We start from the raw sequence: 26,179 nt of genomic DNA, 5'->3' as shown, positions 1-26,179 counted from the left end.
CGGTCGGCGGGGGGAGGGGGAGGCCCGGTGCTCCGCGTGTTAACATCTCAGAGCTCCGCAAGGAAGGGGGTGTGAGAGATGCCACGCGGTTGTCCCGGCCCCCAAGTCCACGCGCACGCGCCACGGCCCCCCGCGATGAGGTCGGCCCTTGCTCTCTCCCCCAGATCCCGGCGCCGAGGGCGAGGCGGGCTGCATCTTCCTCGCAGGCTCCCTGCCCGTCCCGCCACCCGCCCCTGATGGGTGACTGGCCACCAACAGCTCCTGTGTTACCTTTCCGGAGGCGCCAGTGCTGCCTGGCCGGTGGGCTCCCCACCCCCTCGAGGTGCTAAGAGTCACCAGGCGCCCGGAGCCGGTTCTGGCCTCTCAGGGAAGATGCAATTCCATCCCTCTGTCTACTGGCGGCTCTGTGATGAGTTTCCTGAGCGGAGAGAAGCCCGGTGAAAACTGTTTAGAGAAGACTGATCTGCTGATGGGCGCCCCGGCTTCCTTTTCTGGGATGCGGTGAGGGAGGCCAAGGAAACAGAAGGAACCACGGAGGAGAGCATCTGCTGCTTAAACTTCTCGACTCCCACCTCACCCCCAGCCCAGCCTGGCGATGCTGTCTATTGAGGGAAAGTGGACAGCAGCAACTCTTCCCACAATGGGAACACACTCCAGTCTTGGGAAGCCGGGAAAGGGCGCCCGGAGGCTGGCCTCCTCTTAGCGTTTCCCCCTCTCAGATGAGGGCAGCCCTGGGAGGGCGGGGTCGCCGGACGGGAAGCAGGTTAGGGGCGGGGGACTCAGATTCAACACATAGGGAAGGGACCGAGGGCCACATGCAAATGTTCCATAAACTCGGATTCGAATATTAGCAGTGGAAAAAGGGTACCACAGCAGATAAGAACATTTAAAATTTTTAAACGGACACTGTGAACATCTATATGCCAGTAAATCCGAAAACTTCGATGGATGGTCAATGGAATGGAAGACTATAAATAACCAATAATGACTCGAGAAAAAATAAAACGCCCAAACAGAACTGTAAGTGTTAAAGGAATTGAATCCGTAGTCAAAATATCTAACCATATATAAAGCACTAACGGGGCTTCCCTGGTCGCACAGTGGTTAAGAACCCACCTGCCAATGCAGGGGACACGTGTTCGCGCCCTGGTCCAGGAAGATCCCACATGCCGCGGAGCACCTAAGCCCGTGCACCACAGCTACTGAGCCTGCGCTCTAGAGCCTGCAAGCCACAACTACTGAGCCCGCAAGCCACAACTACTGGAGACCGCGCACCTAGAGCCCGTGCTGCACAAGAGAAGCCACGGCAATGAGAGGCCCACGCACCACAACGAAAAGTAGCCCCCGCTCGCCACAACTAGAGAAAGCCCGCGTGCAGCAACGAAGACCCAACGCAGCCAAAAAATAAGTTAATTACTTTTCAAAAAAGAAAAAAAAAATGGAAAGAAAAAGGAGGAGAATGGAGATCGCAGCCAGGCCCTAACTGCTCACTTTCCCCTGCTCTTGAAGCCTCATAGCAGGGCTATAGAGGAGGAGTTTCTCTGTCCCTCTCCCAGCTTAGGCGACTGGGACTCTGGGCCAAAAGCCAAGACCAAAGTGGGTGTGACTTGGTGGGGTGCTCCTTCCTGCCGTCACAGCAGGCCCAGGGCTTGTGGATCTCGGGACACGTGAGCCCTGCTCCGGGGGGACAGTGGCGGGTGACACAGGGAGAGACAACACAAGCTGCCCTCTGCCCGGGACGGAGCAGACACCAGCCCTCTCCCGTCCCAAGTGGCCAGGACATCCCCTGTGGTGACATCCATCTGCGCTAATGAACAAGAGGGGACCAACGCTTCTCCCCTTGGACAGCAGTAGCCACATAACTAGTTCCTCGTGGGCCGGGATCCGTCTGTAACAGCCAGGCTGCGTGAATCCTGTTGGATCTTCCCACGTCACCCTCACTCTTGTGGGGGCCACCCTGGCCGGTACTGAGGGGCAGAGAGAGACAGTGAGGTTGGAGAAGTGGGGAGGGGGAAGCCAGGTCTGCAGGGCCCTGAGGCTCTTGGGGTAAGGGTGACACAGAGGGAGGAGAGGTTGCAGGTGGCAGCCAGGTTCAGGACTCGGGTCGTTGGGCAGGGCATGGAGTGGGTTTCAGAGGAAGAAGATGGATCAGGTTTTAAACATCTTGACCTTGAAGGACCGCGGCATCTGGGTGGGCGGAGGTGCCCGGGAGGCAGTTGGGTCCTCAGCCATGGAGCTCAGCAGAGTAGTCTGGGCTGGAGATCATGACTTGGGGGTCATGGGGGCAGCTACCCCCTGGGGAGAGGCTGTAGAAGGAGGAGGTGTGTGAGGGTGGGCCTGAAGTGGGAGGGAAGTGCAGGTGAATTTCCAGACGATCACTGGTGTCCCTACTACGTGGAGAGGCACGGTACCACCCCTTCGGTCCAGCCCCTGGGGTGAGGTGGGTCCCCCTTTGAGAGGACAGTTTTCCTTGGTGGGGAAGAGGGCGGTTTCTGAAGCCAGAGGGAGTGGATTATTTTTGTGGCAGGTGACGAATGAAAATATAAGAGAGGGTTGCAGTGTTGGGATGAAAGGGGGCTGTTTTAATACAGTTGTTATTTTTTAGGTATAATTTACACACAATAATAATTTACATACTTCTGGACCATGCACTCTCCTACCTGCTGCCCATCACCGAAGATTTGTTCTACCTTGTCCACATTTCAAATAGAATCATCCAATGCGCAGTCTTTTCTGTCTGCCTCCTTCAGCCCAGCGTAATGTTTTTGAGACTTTTCTTTGCTGTTTTCTTTGCTTTTCTATGCGTATCAGTAGTTTGTCCCTTTTTCCTGCTGAGGGATGTTCCCCTGTCTGGGTGAACTGTGATTTCTTTATCTGTTGAAGGAGGCCTGGCGCTTCCACGCTGGTGTTATCAGGAGTGAGCCGCTGTGAGCAACGTGGGCTAGTCTTCGGCGAATGTTCTCATTGCTCGTGGGTAAACACCAGGTCGCACGGTAGGTGTATCTTAACTTTATAAAAATATGTTTCTGCAAGTGGCCGCAGGGTTTTACATCCCTGCCGGCAGCTCAGGAGTGTCCACCTGCCCTGCATCCTCACCAAGACTTATAATTGGTTGTCTCTTTAAATTTCTGCCATTCTAACGAGATATAGTGATGTCTCGTTGTGCTTTGAATTTGCATTTGAGGGGGAGTTTTTAAAGGATGGGCATATTCTTGGCCTTTGAGGCATTAGATCAGGAAATGTTGAAGACTTAGGTGAAGGAGGGAGAACTGGAGGAGCAAAGTCCGAAACAAGAACAGGAATAGACCAGCTGGGCATCCAAACGCTGAAGGAATATTAAAATTGTGCATCTGTAGGGGTTGAGGGCATGGATTCTGGATTCAAATCCCAGCTCCACTGCTTACTTGTGTGACCTTGGGCATGTTGCTTATTCACTCTGTGCCTCACTTTCCACATCTATGAAATGGGGGTAATAATACCTACCTCTTAAGATTGTTGAGAAAATTAAATGATATAATAAGTCTTCGTTGGTGCCTTACTGCGTAAACGCTATGAGAGTCATTACTACTGTCCCCATTTTTGAATTTATTATAATTCGATGTCTTCCCACTACCCGGCCCTTAGCAGTTTCCCTGGGAGGGAGGGGGAGGTGTAGTTACTGTAACCACCTCTAGGGGTCAGGCTTCAGCGCCTTTCACTTACCTAAGCGGCACAGTATTTGAGGATAGGATATGGGGGACAAGGGGATTCTTTCCAGGACCCACGCGTCCAGCCTTTGCACTACCACCCTTTTCTTCCCTACCCCAATCCAATGTTCCCCCTTGGAGACCTCTGGCCCCTCTTTTGGGAGGGAGATGTCTTATCATCATCTCCTAGAAGTGGATTTGAACTCGGGCAGAGCAGGGGACCCCTGGTCCGTGGGACCTCACACTGAGCAAGCCAGAGGATGTTTTCACCCCTCAACCCAGAAGGCTGAGGTCCCGGCTAGTCCACAGACAGGGCACAGATTCTGGCTAAAGGTGTTCCCTCCCTCCCTGTCCAATAAAAATGGGTCCCAGTCCAGTGGTTGAAGCCACAAACTGGGAAAGGTCTTCAGATAATAGGTTAGATTACAGGTTAAAACACACACGGACACAACAAAGGAACAGATGACACAAAAGCAAAGGAACAGACTAATAGACATACCACAAAGGAATAGATAACAGGTTAACACACACACATCAGTCAGGAAGGACTCGGGATAAATGAGCAAAGGATATGAGTAAGCAGTAAACAGCAGAGCAAGCATGATGTACGTATGGACGACGTTGAGAAGCTGAACACAAATGCACGGGTCTGGGGGGCTTTTGCTTCATCCTGTGGAGTTGAAGGTGTGTTCATGCTTCCCAGTTTTACTAAAGGTGTGGACCCCAAAGGGGGCGAGATTGGCCCCTGGGATCTTTTGGAAATTTGAAGGTGTTTCCATTTGTCAGAATGACAGAGGAAGGGTAGCCTTCAGTAGGCAGGACCCAAGGATACTTGATACCCTGCAACATGCAATGAGCAATTGTCCCACAGTTTCACCCATAAACGCAGAATTCCCTGGTGGTCCAGTGGTTAGGACTCCGTGCTTCCACTGCAGGGGTTCAATCCCTGGTTGGAGAAGTAAGATCTGACCAGCCTTGTGGTGCAGCCAAAAGAAAAAAAAAAAAAAAAAAAGACAGTATTCTTTGCCTGATTTTAATATACACTGAATTTTCCCAGCATGCAATTTACTAACTAGATGGGAGATTTTACTTAGTTTTCTGAGGGTCTTTTCCAAGAGTTATTCATTCACCGTTTCAGAGACTGGGGTCACTAACAACAAAATAACAAATTGCAGAAGGATGCATATACAATATTGCCACATTGTAAAAATGTGTATTATTTCCCTGTATACAAATAGACAGTAAAGATGTGAAAACATGCAAAGAAATAATAAACACAAAAATGTGTATTATTTCCCTGTATACAAATAGACAGTAAAGATGTGAAAACATGCAAAGAAATAATAAACACAAAAATGTGTATTATTTCCCTGTATACAAATAGACAGTAAAGATGTGAAAACATGCAAAGAAATAATAAACACAGAAATCAGGGTAGTGGGTATATGTGGGGAGGAAAAGCTTCTGATGACTTCTTTCTTTAAAGAAAATAAATCAACCTGACATAAACATGGCAACACATTAATATTTGACAAACCTGGGTAGTGGGTGTGTCATTGTTCCTTATTCTCTAGAGCTCTCTATGCTCTAAATTGCCCAAAAGGGAGAGAGACTTGACAAAAGCAAGAGGCAGGAGGATGGAGGCAGGCAGGTGGGCACTGAATCGGCACACATTTTGCAACTTTCTGACACTGAGCAGCTACTGAGAGCTTTTAAGTTTGCATGTTATTGAGATTTTCTAAAAATCAAGGTAGCACCCTCAGCCTTCTCCTTCCACTGTCACCATACTTATGCTGAGCCCATTCCCCCAGTATTTTGTCCCCAACTAGCTGTCATATGTGGCTTAAGATCTTAAGATCTCATGCTTTGAAGATGATTCACTCAAAGAAATGAGTCCCTACTGGTGAGGTTTTGCCAGTCTTGTATTTGTATATGTATGTATTGATAGCTATTTAGGAGAGGAGCTCTTCTCAGGCACACATAGATCATGTGAGTCTTGGCAGACCTGACCTCCTTATTAATGAAAATCCTGAGTGAGAATTGAGGTGTTGCATTGCGAATGGGGAATAGAGGTTAAAATTGCAGAAATCTTATCGACAGGTTCATTTTTTACCAATTCTCTGAGGCCTGTGACTGGTCATTTTTCAGTATTCTTTGCAGAAAATACCCCAGATCACTGCTCTGTTTTGAATTCTGCCCACATCCCCTGTGTGCATTGTCTGTGGGCCCTGGCATAGTAATGGCAAATACAAATTAAAGAGAAGACACTCTGAAAATAATGAGATCCCACTACACACCTAGCAGAATGGCTAAAATCCAAAACACTGACACCACCAAGTGCTGGCAAGATCGGTGCGGAGTAGCGGGAGCTCGCATTCGTCGCTGGCAGGAATGCAAGCAGTGCAGCCGCTCTAGAAGACAGTTGGGTAGTCTCTTCAAAATTCAACATACTCTTAACCATATGATCCAGACTCGCTGGATGCATACTGCTGATATTTACCCAAAGGAGCTGAAAACTGATCTCCATGCAAAAACCTGCACATGAATGTTTATAGCGGCTTTATTCATAATTGCCATAACTTGGAAGCAATCAAGATGTCGTTCAGTAGGTCAGTGGATAAACTGTGACGCAGTCAAACAATGAAGTATTACTCCGTGCTAAAAGGAAGTGAGCTATCAGGCCATGAAAAGACGTAGAGGAAATGCAAAGGCATATTACTCATTAAAAGAAGCCAATCTGAAAAGACCACAGACTGTACGATTCCAACTAGATGACGTTCTGGACGAGGCAAAACTATGGAGACAGTGAAAGGATCAGTGGTTGCCCGGGGTTGGGGCGGGGGGAGAGGGATGAATAGGCAGAGCACAGAGGATTTTTCGGGCGATGAAAATACTCTGTATGTACATATATGGTGCTATAATGATGGATACATGTCATTATACAGTTGTCAAAACTCGACAGCAAGAGTGAACTGTAATGTAAACTGTGGACTTCGGGTGATAGCGCTGTGTCAGTATAGGCTCATCAGCTGCAAGAAGCGCACCGTCTGGGTGGGGTGCTCATGGTGGGGGAGACGGTATACGTGGAGGTGGGGAGGGTATGGGAACCTTCTATACTTTTATTCAATTTTGCTATGAACCTAAAACTGCTCTGAAAAATAAAGCCTATATTTAAAAAAATAATAAGGGGCTTAATTTTCCCAGGTGAATACAAGGGAAGAGACTCCCCTTCCCCTTTTTCTTCCAGAATTTCTTTGTCTTTTTCACATGTATGGGCACCATTTTTTTTTTAACATCTTTATTGGAGTATAATTGCTTTACAGTGGTGTGTTACGTGCACCTTTTTAATGGCTAAAGAAACCTCTTGCCAATCTAATACTCTGAAGGTTTCCTCTAGCAGCTGGGAGCTATCTGTTTGAAACATAATGTCCCACCTCCCAGTTTCCTGGGAGGAGAGGGGCTTAACTTCAGCTATCACCTTACTCTGAACTGCAAAGCCTAATTTTCTCGTATCTGGGCATAAAGATACGAGAAAATTATATCTTGAGAACATGTACATAATGAGTATGTCTGCCTGACTCTGAAAGGCTGAGCCTTCTCTGTCCCTGCAGTCACTGTAGCAGATTGCCTGGGACGCATCGTCTCTTGGTTTAATGCTTAGTCAGTAATACGACTGTTCTCTCTCCTCAACCTATATGGACAGGCTCTCTGGGTTGGGAGATTTTGTTTTGAATTCCATTTCCCCAGCAGGGCCCATGTCCAGAAGCAAACGTTAGAATGTGTGGTTTGGCCAGTGTGGATGCCCGTGGGGATGGCAGTCAGGCCAGGCCCCCTGGCAGGCCTGTCCTTGGATGCAAGGGTGACATGCAGGTGGTAGTGTCTGCACGACATGTGCCAGCCTCCCAGAGCAGGGACAAGGTCACCCCTGTGCCTCCACAGTCCATGACCTCCTTTTCCTGGACCTGAAGTGTCTCATCCGTGAAACGGTGATAAAAATCTTCTTTCCTAAAAACAGCTCAGACTGCTCCCCGCACCCGCGTCCTCTCTGCCCTGTCCTCTGTGAAGCCCCCTGGGGTCACCATGGCTTGGATGAGCTCTCTCTCCTTCGAGCTCAGGGTTGGCCCCTTGCCCCAGCTAACAGCCCTGCATTGTTCTCCGCGTGCACGTCTCATCCCCCCGGCAATTTGGGGGTGCGCATCTTGTGGCCTCAGTGTTGACTCTGTTCATTCCACAAACAATCTTTGAGCCTCTGTTACGTGCCAAGAACATCTGTGCCCTGAGAAAGTCCCACGCTGGGGTGAGGCTGCGTGTTTCTGTAAACCCGTCCTTGCCGTCCAGGGTGGTCTGGGTGCAGAGCACTGTGGCCCACCGGCGAGTGGGGTTTGAGTCGGGGCGGGTGACACCTCAACGCATCAAGGGTGAGCACGGACTGGGCAGAGAGGGGCAGAGGTAGAGGGACAGCATTCTGGGGGGCAAAACAGCAGAAGTGGAGTCTGCAGGACCACAGCCTGGCATAGAGATGTAGGGGCAGCCCAGGGTGCTGCTGGAGCAGAAAATTTAAGGTGGGGCTGGGAGCTAAGACCGAAGTGTAACAGAGCAGGACCCTATTGGACCTTCCTGACAGACCCCTCCCCCGCATGTCTCTCCCTGACTCTTGTCTGTAGAAAAGCTGTAGTCTCCCAGGCCTCCCCTGAGTCACAAAAGCCTGGCTCAAGAATTAATGAGTGGAAGGATGTGAACATGTAGTGATAGAGCAGTGGGGCCAGGAGAACTGGTAAGAATTTGAACGGTAAATCAGCCATGTGGCGGTCACAGAATCCTTAGTTCCTCCCTGAAGTACCTAGATAACAGTATCTGATGCACACTTCCTGAGTTGTTTTACAGATGCTAAAATCCCCACCAAATGGAAGAAGTTAACTACTTGATGACCATGAGCACGTAGCCCCCAGGCCTACTGGAGCCTGGCGATTGATTGATCACGTTAACCCCTGTGACACCACCGCACTCTACCGCACCTGACACCGCCCCACTACCTCACTGTCAGCCAAGCAGAGACTTGTGCGGGAGCCGGACCACTTCACACCCTGCAACTCCCCTCCCTCACCCTGCCTATAAAAAAACCTTCCCTGAAGCCCAGCAGGGAGTTGCAGCCTTTTGAGCGTGAGCCAGCCGGTTCTCCTTTCATGCCCCTTGCAAGAAACCCTCCTCTGTGCCGAGCTCCAACATTTCGGTTTGTCTGGCCTCCCTGTGGGTAGGGTACACAAACTTGGGATAGACAAGAGCAGCGGTCAGGGGGGCGGGCAGGGGCTGTCTTCTTTGCCCTCTGGAGCAGGGGTCCATCCTTCTTCACTCGAAGAGAAAGCGAACTCAGTAGCAATGTGAGCCTGGGTCCCCGGGTGGGAGAGCGCGCGGCGGGAGGTCTGGTAAGGCTCTGTGCGGAGGAGGGAGGGCGAGGGGAGCCTGAGGAACCCCACCCCAGGGCAGAGGCGTCGGGGGGCGGGGCGGGACCCACCAGTCCTGACTCAGCAGGGCCGGCGAGATAGGAGGCCTTCGGGGCTGGCTAGCCTCGCGGGCGCGATAGCACCAGGGAGACCCCCGGGCGGGGGCGGGGGACGGGTTGGGTCCCACGGGCCGGGCGGCCCCTCGCGGGCTTAGCACGCCCGACAGCACTAACGCGCCGGCCCAGCAAATCTTTTGTCGGGGCGGCGCTGAGCCAGCAGGGCGCCGCCCGCTATATCTGGGGCCCCCCTCGGGCCGGAGGGACCGCGCACGAGGCGCACCATGGCGCAGCGCTCGGGGAAGGTGAGTGCCCACTCTAACCTCTCGCGTCCGTCAGCCGCCGCCCAGGGTGACCGCAGGGGCCCAGCCAGACACCCGCCCTCATTGCTCTTGTGCTGAGGATGGGGGCCGGGGACAGGGGCGGCCAACCCGCTTGATGCCCTTTGCATCTGACAACCCGGAGCAGAGTGGGCTAAATTTCTGAACAAAACGGGGTGCCTGGCCCCGGCTGAGGGCCTCTGTGATGTGGGTGGGGAGTTCTTCCACCCAGTGTCTCCAGCACTGGCTCTGCGGCGCCAAGCCCCTGCCCCAGAGCCCGGCGCAGGGACGGTGCTCAGACCTAAGGGGTGCTGGGGTTGGAGTGGGGATCCTCGACTTGCCCTGCAGCCCTTGGGCCCCGCTTCTTTGCCTGAGGCTGTTCAAACGTGGCTCCTCCTTCCTCAGGATCTGCTCAGGGGCACTTGGGGCAGGTTCTCTGCAAAATGTTGAAATTTGAGGGACCTTCGAACCCTGTGGGTGACCAGTTGTCCTTGAATATCTGGGGGCGGGGGGAGCCCTCCATCAGACCTGCCTTGTGCAGGAAGAGTGGCAAGTTTGGATCTCTACCCCCTTCCCTGGCTCCCTATTCTAGCTAAGCTGAGACTGCCTTTGGTTTCCAGGGGCTACATTCAAGGTTAGTGGGTGAGAGCGTTACTGTATCTGTCTGCAGGGGCTGGGTTATGCCTCAGCGACAAACCCGAGAGCTCACCTCCACTGTGGTCTGCACACCCTCCTCTGTGCAGCAGAGGGAAAGGGAGAGGCGAGAAGTGGTGCGTGGTGTTCAAAGCTTCCACGTCCACACACATCCCTTTGGCCAAAGCATCTGGCCTCGCCTAACTGCGAGGGGCCCAGAGGAGCAGTTCTACCATCAGTGACAGTACACGTTCATCATGACCACAGTTACTGGGCCCCAGGCAACATTACTTTACCAGGGCCCTTCTAGGAGCACAATTCTTTTTTTTTTTTTTTTTTTTTTTTTGCGGTACGCGGGCCTCTCACCGCTGTGGCCTCTCCCGTTGCGGAGCACAGGCTCCGGACGCGCAGGCTCAGCTGCCATGGCTCACGGGCCCAGCCGCTCCGCGGCATGTGGGATCCTCCCGGACCGGGGCACGAACCCGTGTCCCCTGCATCGGCAGGCGGACTCTCAACCACTGCACCACCAGGGAAGCCCTGGAGCACAATTCTTGAAACCCAAAGAGTCACTGAGAGTTGGAATTTTTGGTTCCTCTGCAGTTCTGTTTTTATTGAAGTACAGTTGACTAACAAGACTTTATTAGTTTCAGGTGTATAACATTGTATATTTTTTTATACATTATCAAATGATCACCACAGCAAGTCTAGTTACCATCTGGTTCATGTTTAGTTTGGGAACAGGGACTACCCATCAGTGCTACATCACCATAGGACACAGTGTCTGAACTGACCGCTGGGTTAGAAAGCTCCAGGTCTGACACATGCATGTCACCCAGAGGAGGGGCCTAGGACACAAAGGGACGGGGTTACATTGAAAAAGCCCTCTTTTGAGCCTTTAATCCCGTGCCAGGCCCTGACTTGGCTCGTTGGATTCAATATCTCCTGTTAAGGGGCCCAGTCTCGGAAACCTGACTTTCTGGAAAGTGAATATTCGGTTATAGGATTGTAGGTGAAGTGTTTTCTTTTGAAACATTTCGTTGGATGTTATGTTTTAACAATAAACAAAAATTGAGTTTAAAAAATGCAGTGGGAGTTTGAAAAGACCCTGTTTTCAAACGGGCCCCTGGACAAAGGGGAAATCCCTGTCCCCTCATATCTTCTGAGATCCGTCTGTTCAACCGTGGTCTCCTGGGGTGGGGCGAGCCGGGTGCTGGGTCTGACCTCAACCCGCCATCCAGGCATTCTCTCACCCAGGCAACAGGCAGTGTTGAGCGCCTACTGCATGCTGCAGGTCGGGGCTCCAGGGCCTGGGAATTGGGGTTCAGTGCTGGATGTTGGGCCACAGGAGAGAAGCCCCTGACTCCTGGGTCCTCTAACCTGGCCTTTCTAGATTACTCTCTATGAGGGCAAGCACTTCATGGGGCGGAAGCTGGAGGTCTTCGGGGACTGTGACAACTTCCAAGACCGAGGCTTTATGAACCGGGTGAACTCTGTCCGTGTGGAGAGTGGGGCCTGGGTCTGCTTCGATCACCCCGACTTCCGGGGCCAGCAGTTCGTCCTGGAGCACGGCGACTACCCCGACTTCTACCTCTGGAACAGACACAACGACCACATGGGCTCCTGTCGGCCTGTTGGAATGGTGAGTGGGCCTGGGCCACTCCACTTGGCCGGGATGGGGGCGGTTCCTGCTGGAGTGACCCAGGGCCCAGTTAGGCCTGGTTAGACGTGGGATGAGTAATCTGGGGGTGGGGGTGGGGGGAGCAGGGCCCTCCCAGCTTTAGGAACGGATGAGACCGTGAGATCTTTAAGCCCGAGAGATGTCCCCACACAGACCCAGCCACTCCCGTGCGTGGGGACGCAATAGGAAAGCCCCTGGGAGTTTTCATTCCTGCATTTTCAGCCATGTATCAGGAAACCACTTTCAATTTCTGATGCCAAAATCTTGCTGAGTTTTCCACTTAAAATACTATTGAAAACGTGAGAGATTTGGATCTGCAACCAGATGGGGGAGCATTCAGCTAAAGTAAGGCTGATGTGGTCCTGGTGCATCCACCCAAGCAGGTCATCTTCTAGCGCTTTCCAGGAGCCTTCAATGGAGTGGCCGACGGAGGAAGCTTAGGTATCACTGGCCAGGCAGCGGGAATTGGGGGGCAGGAGCCAGCAGGTGGCTGCCTTTTCACAGGGCCGCCCAGTACGTGTGGGAGAGCCAATGAGAGGTGTCACTCCCCCATGGCGAAGTTGCCCTCAGGGTATCGGGTTTGAGACTGGGCATTCCCATTCCTTAGGATTTTTCCATCTTAAAAGTCCTAACTGACCTTCTGTGAGCCCCGGAAGCTAGGGTGGGAAATGGCTGGTCCCCGAGACCAGGGGTGCACAACTCATCAGAGAGTCTCGGCCCTGTGTCTGCAGGAGGACCCTCTCCTGGACGGACATCTGAGGACCCCCAGGGGAGGGGCCTCCTGTGTGGAAACCCCTCTCTTTTCTACACGGGTTGCAAAACCAGCTGGGCGTTGGCCTCTCAAATTGTAAGAATGCTTTCTTAAGATTTCCACCAGGTCACGGACATTTGGAAAAAAGAATTAACATGGCTGGCCCTGGATCTTGCATAATACTATTTGTATGAAAACTACCCTGGGTATCTTTCGAATGCTGTTCTCGTAAGAGCTGTCCTTGGGGCCAGCTGTGGCGCAGACCCAGCCCCCGCCGGCGCCAGAGCCCGTGGGGAGCCGGCCCACCTCGGTCTTTGGAAATACGGGGAATCTTATGGGGAGATGTATGTCCTCGTCCCAGGGAGCCAGCAGGGATTTCAGCAAATGAGATCCCTGTTATTTGTTTTAGATTTTTGGCTTCGTGTTTTAATAAACGTTCTATTACAGTTTGTAAAATATTATCATTTAAAGGCTGCCAGTGGCCTGTGGCCCAGGAGGGGGTGAAGGGCAGAGGAATGCGGTGGTATGTCTGGGGCAGGAGGAAGCCCAGTGGCCCGGGCCGGTCCGAGGGCGGCCGCTGTCCCAGGAGGTCTGGCCCTCTCTGGACCTTGGGTTCTGCAGTTGAAGAACGAAGCGACTGGACTGGTTCAGGGGCTCTGAATCTTTTTAAACTAATAGACCCCTTTCATCCAACCAAATCTCATACGCAAGAATGAGCGGCAGTTCTGGTCTGAGGGGTGTGCGTTGAGGTCGGGGTACTCACCGGCCCCCCAGCCCAGGAACTCACAGGTGCCCTGGGTGCTGGGTGGGTCCAAGCTCCTGCCCACACGGGCTCCTGTTTATGACGGGAAACGTCACCACTGTTCACCCTCTTTCCTTCCTCCACTTGTGGGGGGCCCACAGCATGGGGAGCATTTCCGCCTAGAAATCTTCGAGGGCTGCAACTTCACGGGCCAGTGCCTGGAGTTCAAGGACGACTGTCCCTTCCTTCAGAGTCAGGGCTGGGCCAAGAACTGGGTCAACGCCATCAAGGTGTACGGGGACGGCGCGTGAGTAGAACCCGCGTGGCCGCTGACCACAGTTCCCCGCCTGCCGGGCTGGATCAGGCCCCAGCAGGGGGGCAGCCTGTCCCCTGCCCAGAGACCTTTTCCCTCCCCCATCTGTCCCCCTGGCCCAGGAAGGCCATGGTGAGGGGACGCAGGTCCCCAAAGGTCCCCCTCGATGGCAGGAGGGTACTTTGCAGCCCTAGCCGTTTTCTATGACTAGGCTGAGCTCATGGACTGCGCTTTGGTTTTCTCGAGCTGGGAGAAGTCTGCTCTGGCAAGGGTGGCCCTGCTCACATGCTCACCCATTATTTACTCCGAACTGGACCTCTCCTACCACACGCCCAGCCCTGCCACGCTGGCCTCCCGGGGAGATGATGTCACAGTGGCTCATTTCTGGGGGATGGAGAGTGGCTGGGAGGCTTTTCCCCAGGCCCAGGGGGGCTCGTCCGCCCTAGCCCAAGAGAGCCGTCAGAACCCTGTGCTTCCGTCAACTCCTACACACCTGGTTCCTTCCACCAGCCAAGGGCATCTGAACGCCCATTGTGCACCCCTTTGTGCCAGTTTCACAGCCCCTGCTCACACCCCATCTGCCCAGCTGGGTGGAGAGCGTTTCCCCATTTTACAGAGAAGCAAGCTGAGACCCAGAAAGTTACCCCACCCCGCTGAGAGTGGCCCCACTGGGATTGCAGCCAGGCCTTTGGCTTCAAGTCAGACTGTCCCTGATCTAGAGCTGGGTGTCTCCCCAGATCTCAGCCCCATGTCCCAGGAGAAGAGCCCTGAAACGTGCATCCCAGGAGCCTGGCTCTTCTCTCAGCAGCTACGGGAGCCCTTTGCTGTCTGTGTTTCTGAGGCACGGGATCAGGGTGCAAGCGAGTGGTCGTGGGAGGGACTGAAGGAAGACGTGGCTGAGCTGGAGGAAGAACTCCCCACCTTCCCCTGCGAGATCAGATGTTGGCTGCTGGGCCCTGGGCCCCTGACCCAAAGGCCTTTCAGAAATTCCAGGTTTGCCCTCAGTTGATGGCACCTGGGAATCCGGGGATAGAATTCCAAAGCGACCATTTGCTGGCTAAGTTGTGTCTTGTGAGGCCAGAGTCGTACCTTTGTGTAGAAGGTGTCCTGAGCCCCGAGGCCCAGTCCCCCTCCAGCCACCCCCGGGACCCCAGGGGCTTGTTTAGAGAAAAAGACAGGAAGGTAGGAGCTAAGATTTGACTGTAGGGACTTCACCCCCCACTTCACCTAAGCGGAGATGGTGCTCAGAGGGGCGAGGACTCCGCGGGGCACTGCCTGCAGTGGGTCCCACGTCTGGACCCGGGCTCTGCTCCGCTCCCCATGGAGCCCTCATCCTTGGCCTCCTGTGACTTTAACTTGTAAAAAAAAAATGTAAGCCGTTGGCAAGGAAAAGCTGCCCAGTGGTGCCCCCCAGGGTCCCCTGGTGTGGGCGTGACCTCCTTCGAGGGCTTTCCGGGAATCTGAGGTTGGGGGTGCAAGGTGGGTCTCCCCACACCTCCTACCTGCCAGGAGCCATTTTCTTTGGGTCCCAAGTCGCTCAGGAATGGCCTGTCCCCACAGACCCGTGTCCTGAGGGGCACCTGGAAGAGATGTGCCAGTATCTCGAGGCCCACTTCCCAAGGGTGCAGTCCTGGTGCCGATGGCGGACGGCGTGCCCCTCCCTCCCACGGCAGGAAGCAGGGGAGGGTGAGGGGTTCCTGCAGAGGCCTAGCTGGTCCCTTCCTCTTCTTCCTTTTGGGGACGCCCATATGCTCCAGGGCAGCCCAGGACACTGCTGGGGGTCTTTCCCAGCTCCTCCAGGGAGGGAGGGAGGGGCTGACTCCCTTGGAGGTGCCTCAGGCCCCGGCCTCAGCATATGCGCGGGAGTGTGGGGAGGTCATGGGCAGGGGTGGGGATGCGGTGGGCACGGGGAGGCCGGCGGGGCAAGGGGTGGGGAGAGGCCAGACTGGGCCCGGCCTGCCTAGTGCTCCCCACTCACTCCCACTCTCCACCTCTCTCTCATGCCCGACCCCTGACCCTCAGCGGACTGTACCAGGCTCCGGATGTGGGGTTGGGACGGGGGAGGAGAGGGACTGCGGTGGCAGGTGAGCGGCAGCTGGCCTTGTGCTGGATGGGCTCACAGATTCTGAGGCTGTGTCTCCTGGGGAGAAACCTCCTTCAGCACCAGAGTGCTTGGGGTCCATGGACAAGAACCCTTAGGTCAGAGCACCCCATGGCCTGGGCCGGAAGGGACCCCAGCAGCCAGACCTGGGTGTGTAGCCCCTTTGTCGGGGGCCTGGAGACTGAGGCCTGCTTTGCTTCCCAAGGCCCCCAGCTCGTCCGTGACTGACAGAGAAAAACGCTGTGTTCTATCAGTGGTCAAAGAGAAAGAGGCCAGAGTGAGGTGGAGAGGGCCGCCCTGGACAGAGTGGGTGTGGACCAAGTTGGCTTTGAGGCCCGCCGTGCTCCCCGCCGCCGCCCCCTCGCCCCTCAGCACAGGCTCCAGAGCCCAGCTCAGTGGAGGGGGGATCCCCCGGCCCTCCCAGCTGCCTGCTTGTCTCAGGGACAGTGGAGGGACGGGGCTGCGACAGCCATGCTCCCCACGTGTCCGGAGGCCTCTCCTCAGATCACACCCCCTGCCCTCCGGTCCGCAGGCAGAGACGACTTTCGGGGGGCCCCATCCCCCCACTGCCCCTTCCAAGAGAGAAACCTTCCCGATTACCTGCAGCCCCATAGCCTCTGGTGATGAGCGGCCCTGTTCTCTCCTGCCCTGGCCCAGAGCCCAGCCATAGGTGCTCCTAGACCAGTCCGTGTCCTTGTCGCCAGTCTCTGCTCCCCGGCCTGTTAGCAGCTGCCCTGGAGCTGGGAGCTGTGATGGGGAGGGAAAGGATCCCTCATCCGTGCAGCTGCCTCCCTCAGCCCTCACCCCACCGCAGGAACCTGTGGTCTGACTGATGTGAGACTCGCCAGGGCCTGAAGCAGGGCTGGGCGCACACGTGGACCCAGGAGCACACTTGCTGAACGATGGAACGAATGAATAGTAATCAGTTCCCATTCTGTGCCAGGCCCCCTGCCGCGTGCTGGGTGCTGTCTGTGCAAACAGCCCTTTTCAGGAGCAGGAAGGAGTGGGGTGTGTGGGCGGGGGAGTGGGAGGATGAGAGCGGACGTGCATCCTGGAACCACTCCTGGCCCTTGTGATGAACATTCTGGACTGGTCAGTTTCAAATGTCAACAGAGCACCCCTGGGTGCAAAGTGTCTCACCGAGCACTGGCCCGGACACACGGGGCAGTGAAAGGATGGTCGGGAGGTGGGGGGAGAAATAAGCCAAGAACGGGGATGGGGTCACGGGCGTGAAAGGCTGGCCCGGGGCGGAGGGGCGCGGGGCGGCGGCTGCGGGGAAGGAGGGCACGCGCGGCTGTGGTGCCAGGACAGGAGCGGCCGGGCCCTGCCATGCTCAGCACCGGGCCCCTGACCTCCGCCGCCCTCTGGCCTAGGTGGGTCCTGTACGAGGAGCCCAACTACCGCGGCCGCATGTACCTGGTGGAGCGGGGCGACTTCCGCAGCTTCTCCGACTGGGAGGCCCAGAGCGCGCGCGTCCAGTCCCTCCGCCGGGTGGCCAACTTCTTCTAACCGCCCGCCCGCCGGTGTCTGGCTGCGACCAGGAGCGGCCCGGAGAGAGGGACAGTCCCCCCAGCCCGCCCGGCACTCGGACCGTGGGAAATAAACGTCATAAAAGCCAAGCGCTGAGTGACTCCTCTGCCCTCCGTGACCAAGGGACAGCCGGGCGGGGGGCCCCCAGGCCCTGGGCAAGGGGCTGGCAGGACCCCCCGGCGTGGGAGGGACCGACCAGGAAGGGTGGAGGGGGACGTTGCGAGGCACCCGCTGGGGGAGCATTAGGGCTGGAAAGGACCTGTAGGTCATGGAGTTCAATCCTGTCACTTCACACGTGAAAAGCCAACGTCCTACGTGGGGAGTCACCACCTCGGGTCCCAGAGCAGCTCCCAGTGGAACCAGGATGGGGCCAGGGCGCTTCCCCTTCCAGGAACCCCACCCACCGGCCAGTTAGGGGAGAAAGGGGCATCGGGGAAGGCGTGATGGGGGCGGGGCACGGATGTGATGGGGATGAAGCGGGGCAGGGGACCGAGGGGGTCTGCTGCGAGGTGGGGGCTCCCTCTGGGCTCTAGTCTCCCTGATCAGGGACAGGGGCTGCCAGGCCGCGTGGTCTGATCCACTCCACAGCCAGGCCTGACCCAGGGGTCCTGAGTCTGCATCTCTGGGGGATCTTGTAGTTTATAGGGGAGGATCTTCTGAAAGGAGTGGCTGGATCCCAGGGACACATCACTCCTTGTATCCTGTAAGAAGAGAGAAACTGGGGGAAGACGAGGGGGAGTTGCTTCCTGAACAGGTGGGCTCTGGGGGGATGGAGGGGTAGGAGACTTAGGAGGAAGCTGAAGGGCTGAAGCTTTCAGGGCTGAAGGGAGCAGAGAGCATCTGCTCACCCACAGCTGCTCGCAGGGCTGCACCACCCAGGCAGGGCCCAGGCTCTCTTCATCCCGAGGGTGAATCCACAGAGCTTCTTTGTGGCTCGGGCCCTCTGCAGGACACTGGGCCCACCTTGCTGGGGTGGGTTTGATAGGGGGTCACAGCCCCAGGAGAGAGGGAGGAAGGAGCCTGGTCTGGGAGGTAGTGGGATTTCCGGGAATAAGAGGCCCCCGATGCCTCCCCACCCATACTTCAGTGTCCAGCCTCCTGTCCCCGGTGAGAGAGGGCCTGCTGGATCCTGGGAGTGGCCCAGGTGACTCCGCGCTCCCCGCCTGCGGCTGCCCGCCAGAATCCTGAGCAGCGGCACTCACCGTCCCAACCGACAACTGAAACCACCACAGAGCTGACGGAAAGCCATAGTTTGGAGTAAAAATAGGCCTTTATCTGTCATATATTGCAATTACTTACCCCAATTTATCTTTATCTGTTATTGTATGCTTTACACATACACATTTTCAGTGCTAAGGAAAATGATTCATTGATTTTTCTTGACTTTTCTTTTTATTATTAGGAACCCTTTCCAATTGTATTTTATTCAAGTTATTATATGCTTTCCTTTTCTCCACATTGATCACTTGAATCCTTCTGAAACTTGCATCTAACTTGGACTGGCTTATCGTGTAAATGATAGAAGCATAACTGCCACCGCGCACCAAGCAGAGAAAAAAGAGAAAGAAACCACCACAAAACTAACAGCAGACCAGTCAGATCTCTGAGCCGGAGTACCTCGCCTCGTGTGAGTCGAGAAGAGGGTTTGTTGAAAACCATGCTCGTTTTCCCTTTCTCTGCCAGTTTATTCGGGGATGTGGTGCTTTCCGTGTGACCTCAGCTACACTCGTCCCCACGTGTGGGAGGCCCTGCCCACAGCCATGCCCTTGTCCCTGCTCAGCTGCTCTTTCCTGCAACTGTCTGACCCTCAGAGCTCCACATCAGGCCTGGGAGGGGAGGGGTCAGCGGGTCTGGCTGGCCCCAGGCTTCCAGGACCTCACACCCCTTTCCCCCTTGTTGATGTTGACAGTGATACTGTGGAGCTTTTCTTTTATGCTCTGACTTGATGCCAGGCTCTGTACTAGTGGAACCTGTGTAATTTTACTTACTGTGTGCAAAAACACCAAGATGGTGACACGCTTGTTATCACCACTATGAAGGAGAGCTAGACGCAGACAGGTTAAGCAACTTGCCCAAGGTCACACGACAGTCAGGATTCAAACCAGGTCTGGCTGATACCTTTGCTCCCAGCCACTCCGCTGCACACACATTTGCATATATAGGTGTATTTTATCGATACAATAGTTAAAATAACAGTAGTCCACCCAGTAGCAATCACATACTCAAAAGCATAGTCCCCTGCATCACCTCATTCGAACTCCCCATGGCCCATGAGGAAGGGAATCCAGACGTCCTTACCCTGGTCAGCAGGCATCACGGGGAGAAGCAGGGCCTGGTGTGAACTGGGTGCAAAGTGTATCAGTCAGCACGGGGCTTAGATGATAGAAATGTTTTCTCTCACGGTTCTGGAGGCCAGGAGTCCAAGATGAAGGTGCTGGCAAGTGTGGTTTCTCCTGAGGCCTCTCTCCCTGGCTCGCAGGGGGCCGTCTTCTCCCTGTGTCCTCACACGGCCTTTCCCCTGTGCGTGTCTGTGTCCTAATCTCTTCTTGTAAGGATACCAGTCATATTGGATTAGACTCCAACCTAACGACCTCATTTTAACTTAATCACCTCTTGAAAGACCCTGTATCTCCTAATACAGTCACATTCTGAGGTTCTGAGGGTTAGGACTTCAACATATGAATTTGGGAGGGACACGTTTCAGCCTATAACATGAACCAAATGGTCTCCCCAGGCCTCAGTCTCCTGCTCTGTGAAATGAGTGTGATCACGTCTGTTGTTCCAACTGTATACTGCTGTAAAGGCCGAACAAGTGACCCTGAGAAGGTGCCGTATGAATACTGGCTCCCAGTAGTAAGTGATGCGCTGGACGTCACCCAGAACGCGGGGGGAGCAGCGTTAAGGGCCAGCTCTGGGTCTCCGCCCCGATCCTCTCTCTGTTACTCGCTAGGATGTGTCCTTGGACAAGTCACTGCCCCGTGCCTCAGTTTCCCAAGCTGTACAGTGAAGATAAGCCCCTCCTAGGGAATTAAGGAAGAATCCCCCTGGCTGAAGAGCTCGGTCCAGTCTCCAGTAGCCAGGGGAGGAGCCAGCCTCGCACGCAGCCCTTCCCTCGTTCCAGAGGTTTCTCTAAACTCATCCAGTTCCCCAGCACCTCATTAACTGGTGATTTAGTGCTTCACCAATAGGCTTGTGCTCCCAGGTGACCTCCCCCTCACCCCAGCCCTCTGCTCTGTAATCTGTCAGCAAATCTGCTTTTTGTTTCAAGAAGAAAAACAAGATTCCCAGCAAAGTGCTTGTGGGCAGACTTGTAATTTGTCTGATGTCTGTCCAGGGGGTCGGTGGACCGAGGGCCAGCGCCTTCGAAAGAGACTCACACATGCTTCACATACTTCTGTCTCAACTCTGCGGTTTGGAGAGCCGGGGCGCTCCCAGAGCCATCCTCGTGTCCTCAGCCATCAGTCCTCCCACCCACCGACCGCTCCACGCCCCCTCCACCCGGCCCGCGCCCCCTGCCGACCAGGAACGCGCATGCGCTCTTTATCAGGCCCGTCCGATCACAGGAGAAACATTCCCTTTGAAAACCCCACAGATGTTCCCACAACCTCGCTGCCGCTGCCCCACCCCCACCCCCGTGAGCCCGGGGTCCCCTGCGCCCCTGAGGACCCCCTGTGTTCCCTGACACGGCCTCCTGTCTCCACCTCCAGAGCCCTACAGATCTGTGTTCCCTCAAGAAACCACAGGGATGGCCTTCCCTGGTGGTACAGTGGTTGAGAGTCCGCCTGGTAATGCAGGGGACACAGGTTCGAGCCCTGGTCCGGGAAGATCCCACATGCCGTGGAGCAACTAAGCCCGTGCGCCACAACTACTGAGCCCGCGAGCCACAGCTACTGAGCCCGCACGCCTAGAGCCTGTGCTCTGCAACAAGAGAAGCCACCGCAATGAGAACACAATGAGTAAGCCCGCACACCTCAATGAAGAGTAGCCCCTGCTCGCTGCAACTAGAGAAAGCCCGCGCGCAGCAACGAAGACCCAATGCAGCCAAAAATAAATAAATAAATAAATTTATTTTAAGAAAAAGAAAGAAACCACAGGGATTTTCAATAAAAACCTGTTGAATGAGAGACCTTAAAAATGTAGCTCCAGAGTTTCCGTTTGGGAAGATGAGAAAGTTCTGGAGATGATGGTGGTGATGGTTGCCCAACGACGGAAAGTGTTTAATGAACTGTGCGCTGGAAAATGGTTCGGATGGTAAATCATCTGTCCTGTATATGTCACCACAATAAAGACAAAGTCTGGCTTCTCGTTGCTGGGGGGCTGAGGGCTGTCGAAGAGCCTCCCCAGATTCTGGAGGACAGCGTGGGTTCCACCTGCCCACAACTGCCCGTACCTGGGGAATCTCTCACTCGCACCCCTTACCCCCCATCCAGTGCTGTGCGATGGCTGCCGAGGGAATGGAAAATGCACAAGGGGTCGTTCCTCCCGCAGGGTGGCTCAGAGAGCCGGGGTGAGGACCTGGGCTGAGCCCTGACCTCCTGACCCCCAGTCCCTGCCCAGCCACACAAATGTTGGGGCGAGCCCGATGACACCGAGGGAGTGCCTTGCACTGGGGCCTGTGAAGCCTGGACCTGTAAAATGAGCTCTTTTGTAAATAGGCTCTTGGCTTCCCTGCTGCCGGAGGCTAAGCCCCTCTTTGGAATCAGTGATTGAAAACATCCCTAAGAGTCCAGCGGACACTGTGCCCTGGCATGGCTCTGCCGGGAGGGGGCTGGGCGGCGGCTGCCCTGGACGGGCCTGTGGGTTTGGAGCCAGGCTTGCTGGACGCTGAGACCAGCCCCTCGGTCAGGGTATGTAGCGGGGGCAGGTTGAGCGGTCAGAGGTGAGAACCCCGCTCCTGGCCATGCAGCCCCCAGGACTACGCACCCTGGGTGGGGGGGGCGGGGGCCAGGTGGGCTATCAGTCGTGTGGCAGGGCCCCACTTCAGCGAGAGGGGGAGGGCGTTTGTGATGGTGCAGGCTGCCTGATCTGGGGACCAAAGTCTGGGGAGTGGACAGGAAGACAAAGCCACCCCCTCTCTCCACTGACCCCAGAGTCCACAACAGCCAGGCCAGAGACCCCAGCACTGGGACTGAGAAGGTTGTCTCCTGGGTCCCTTTCCCATCGAGGACTGGGGAGGCTGCCCCTGAGTGCCTGGCCTGGGGAGCAGGGCAGTGTGTCCACTTCACAGCTGGGCCCAGGCCACCCTGGGCCCCGGGGCTCCTGGATCACGTGGACAGAGAAGCCAGCAGGAATGGGACGCCCCCCAAACGGGGCGGCTGGTGGAAATCCTTTCCTGGGGCCTGCCAGAGAGGAGCCTCTGAGACGGCAGGGCCCTTCACACACAGAGGTGTGGGGCTCAAGCGCCACGGCACCACGTCGGGGCTGGCTGCCAGAGCCAGGGAGAGTGTCCACCTTCCTCAACAAATCAGATGGAAAAGGTATATGACGGAATCATTGGACTTTTGAAAAAGAAGAAAAAAGGTGAGGCCGTGGTAAGGTTAGCTTCCACAATGCTCTATGTAGCAAGCAAACTCCAGATTCTTTGCTGGAGAGGGACCCCGGATTGGGCCAAAGCAAGCAGGGAAACAAGATCGATTCCATGAGGCCGAGTCCAAGAGATAAACCCATTTCCCCAGAGAAGCACAGCGATTCCTGGGACTCCAGCCAGAAAGGAATTTCTTCCCTGGGTCCTCAGGACCCATGCTGATCATCACAAGCTGCCTCCTCAGCAGATCCCTCCCGCAAAGAAAAGAACAAGTTTCTTAGGATTTTTTTGCTAATCACATCCCATAGGGGTAGGCCAGTGGCATCATGCCAAAGTAAACTTTCTGTGGGGGAGAAGATTTTAACATCACTTGTTTACATAGGAACATCTAGCAAATTCTAAGCGAATCTAATCGGGCTGTTGAAGCAGGGCCTGGCCATACTTGGTTATCAGTAAATACCAGTAACGACAACACAGCTAACATTTATTGAGCAACTACTATGCCCAAAACACTGTGCTAAACTATTTTTTACTTATAATGAGGTGGGTATGTGGCTCTTGTCTCTTTTACAGCTAAAGAAGTAGACTTAACAAGGTAGCAGTTAACTTGTCCCGAGCTGCACCGGAAGTGGCAAAAGCAGCAAAGAGCTCCAGCCGGCCGACTCCAGAGCCCGTACCTAACTCCTGCCATCAACCACAGCTGAGGTTTTCCCAGATTTCAGACCCAGACACGCACATCTTAAAAATATTCTTCTCTTTGTTAAGTAGTGTAGGGTTTTGGTATCTGATTTATCATTTAGTCCATAGGTTATAGAAGATAAGACAATATCTCAAAACAGGGTGACAGACTGAGAGAACGACCTTATGGTTTCCGGGGGGAAAGGTGGAGAGAAGGGATAGTTAGGGAGTTTGGGATTGACACGTACACACGGCTATATTTAAAATGGATAACCAACAAGGACCTACTGTATAGCACAGGGAACTCTGCTCAATGTTATGTGGCAGCCTGGATGGGAGGGGAGAATGGATACATGTGTATGGATGGCTGAGTCCCTTTGCTGTGCACCTGAAACTATCACAACATCCGTTGGGAGTGGGGCGATGCATGTGAGGTTCCCACAGGGCAGTCCCTGGAAGGCAGGGGCCTTTTTCATCAGCGACCATGGAGAGAAGGGTGTTTGTGTATGAGCAGTGGGCAGCAGTCACAGGGTCCTGCTCCCAAACAGATGAAGCTCGAGGTAGGGCAATTAATTCTCTCTCCTCGGAAATGAAATCTGGTACCAAATCACCCCAGGAGAGAGGAGGGCCGGGGCCAAGTAAACTCACAGCCACATCCCAGAGATGCATTCCTCAAGTTCTGGCTGCCGAGACGTTGGCTTTTCCCGAGTTCTTGACCTTCTTTAATCTGGGTGTTCATCTCTCCTTCACTCGCTATCCTTCCAACAAATCCCCCTTTCTTGCTTAAACTCCCCAAACGCAGTTTCTTTCGTTTCAGCCAAAGAATGCTGACTGACACCCCTGGTCGACCTCCCTTTCTGCTCCCAGCAAAATACAGGCAGGTGTGGAGTTAGGGGTGAGCTGGCCCTGGTCTCCACTCGAAAGAACCCGAAACTCACGTAAATACTCTTTGTAGGATTAACAACCCCGGTACGAATTACACTTGGCTGCAGGATCCACACAGAGAGCAAGCAAATGCGTGGTTTTGAGGGAAGCTAGAAATCTTCTGGAATGAGTGAAAACAGATGTTGCTACAGCAAGCTCCCTGATGGTCCCTCCGAGTCACACACAAACACACATGCAGACATGCAGACACACACACACACATGCAGACACGCACACACTCTGACCAGGCTGCCACAGTGTGTCAGATGAAGAGCACGGGGGCCCACATGCAGAAGCTCTGAAGTCTCTGATGGCAAGTGTGTCCGCCCGGAAACTGACTGTCGCCTTGCTTATCTCATCCTCAGAGAAATGCTCTTAGGGCATCACCCACATCTGAATATTCGGGGAAAGGCACTCTTGCCAGATCTTTGCCCAAGATCTCTCTAGGAAAATTCAGCGGGACTGGAGCGAAAGGCAGTACCACGAGCCTTCTATGTGTTAGCACAGAGGGTGGGCCTGCTCCTTCCAAGCCACTGACTCTGTCATTTGGTGGACACGCCCTTAGACTTGGCGATAACAGATATGCAATCTCCACTCACCAGCTGAGCGACTTTGCTTAACCTCTCGAGGCTTCGGTTTCCTCATCAGTAAAATCAGGAAGACGATAATTATCCTGAGAAGTCGTTAGGGAAGCCAAAAGTTATTACCCAACGTGTAATTGTGCCTGCCTTAGGACTGTCACTCAATTATAGTGGAATAAAATAAAGATTAACAAAAGCACAGGAATTTTTGTTTGTTTAGTGCTGTTTGGGGGTGGGGTGGGGAATACGTCAGAAAGTTTCTACCACCCTTGTAAATCGTCACTTTCCCATTGGCCGGCGAATACAGAGACCTGGTTTTACCTCTTCGTAAGCTGGTGCAAGCAAGATGCTGGTGAAGAGTATGAATGAGGGGTTAGTTTCAGGTAATTACTTGCAAGGAGTTGGCAAAGTTGGTCTGAAACCATAAACCAAAGATGGCTGCCACCTGCGCAGGGGAAAATCAGGATGCTTGGGAAAGTCTCTCTGTCTCAAATATTTCTCCTTCTGAGGCTGAAATCTGGAATGTAGGGGGAAGAACTCCCTTGGCCCCCTTAACAGCAAATGGAAGCCTAGTAATTCCACTTCAAGAATAATTGTGCTATATTTAATTGTCGAGTAATGGGAGGGACCGTGGGCTGGGGCCGGAGAGGGTAGAAGGGATCAGACCAGGACCCTGAGGGAAGGAGAGACGGGCCCCCTGGAACAGCAGGAAGGTCCCTGGAGGCCCCCCGGCCAAAAAAATGGATGCTGAGGCAGCATTAGCTCAGCTAAACTCTTGCCTTGACATCTGGGGGTGTTTCCAGTTTTGACTATTGGAAATAAAGCTGCTATGAAAATTCATGTGTAAGTCTTCACATGGACAGATGCTTTCGCGCTCTTGGCTAAAGAGGAATGGATGAGTCATATGGTAGGTGTATGTTTAACTCTAGGAAATTGCCCGACTGTTTTCCGAAGTGGTTGTACTGTTTTATATTCTCATCAGATGTGCAGGCACGCCTCGGAGATGTGGGCTCTGTTCCAGATCACTGCAATAAAGTAAATCTAACAATAAAGTGAGTCACACAAATTCTGGGGTTTCCCGGTGCATATAAAAGTTATGTTCACATTATATTGTAGTGTACTGTGTGCGGTAGCATTAGGTCTAAAAAGAAGTACATACCTTAATTTAAAAATATTTCGTTGCTAAAAAATGCTAACCGTTTTCTGAGGCTTCAGCAAGTC

At 54.2% G+C, this 26,179-nt stretch overlaps 1 protein-coding gene across 2 annotated transcripts in view; it reads left to right on the top strand.

Moving 5' to 3' along the window:
- The window catches only part of CRYGN (crystallin gamma N), a 23,226-nt gene extending 5,629 nt beyond the window's left edge, over positions 1 to 17,597 (top strand). The window contains exons 1-4 of one of the 2 annotated variants that reach the window (XM_024754542.1): positions 9,251 to 9,488; positions 11,527 to 11,775; positions 13,469 to 13,614; positions 17,095 to 17,596. In XM_024754542.1, coding sequence (XP_024610310.1) covers positions 9,468 to 9,488; positions 11,527 to 11,775; positions 13,469 to 13,614; positions 17,095 to 17,230 — 552 coding nt within the window. In that variant the 5' untranslated portion in view covers positions 9,251 to 9,467 and the 3' untranslated portion in view covers positions 17,231 to 17,596. Of the gene's footprint in view, positions 1 to 9,250; positions 9,489 to 11,526; positions 11,776 to 13,468; positions 13,615 to 17,094 lie in introns of those variants that run through there. The other variant, XM_024754543.1, reaches the window with a different exon arrangement.
- Positions 17,598 to 26,179: the final 8,582 nt, after the last annotated feature.

This window comes from Neophocaena asiaeorientalis, unplaced genomic scaffold (genome assembly GCF_003031525.2).
Source record: "Neophocaena asiaeorientalis asiaeorientalis breed wild unplaced genomic scaffold, Neophocaena_asiaeorientalis_V1.1 scaffold407, whole genome shotgun sequence".
Taxonomy (NCBI): Eukaryota; Metazoa; Chordata; class Mammalia; order Artiodactyla; family Phocoenidae; genus Neophocaena; species Neophocaena asiaeorientalis.
Note: the sequence above shows the minus strand (reverse complement) of the source record. Positions and strands in the feature narration are given on the sequence as shown.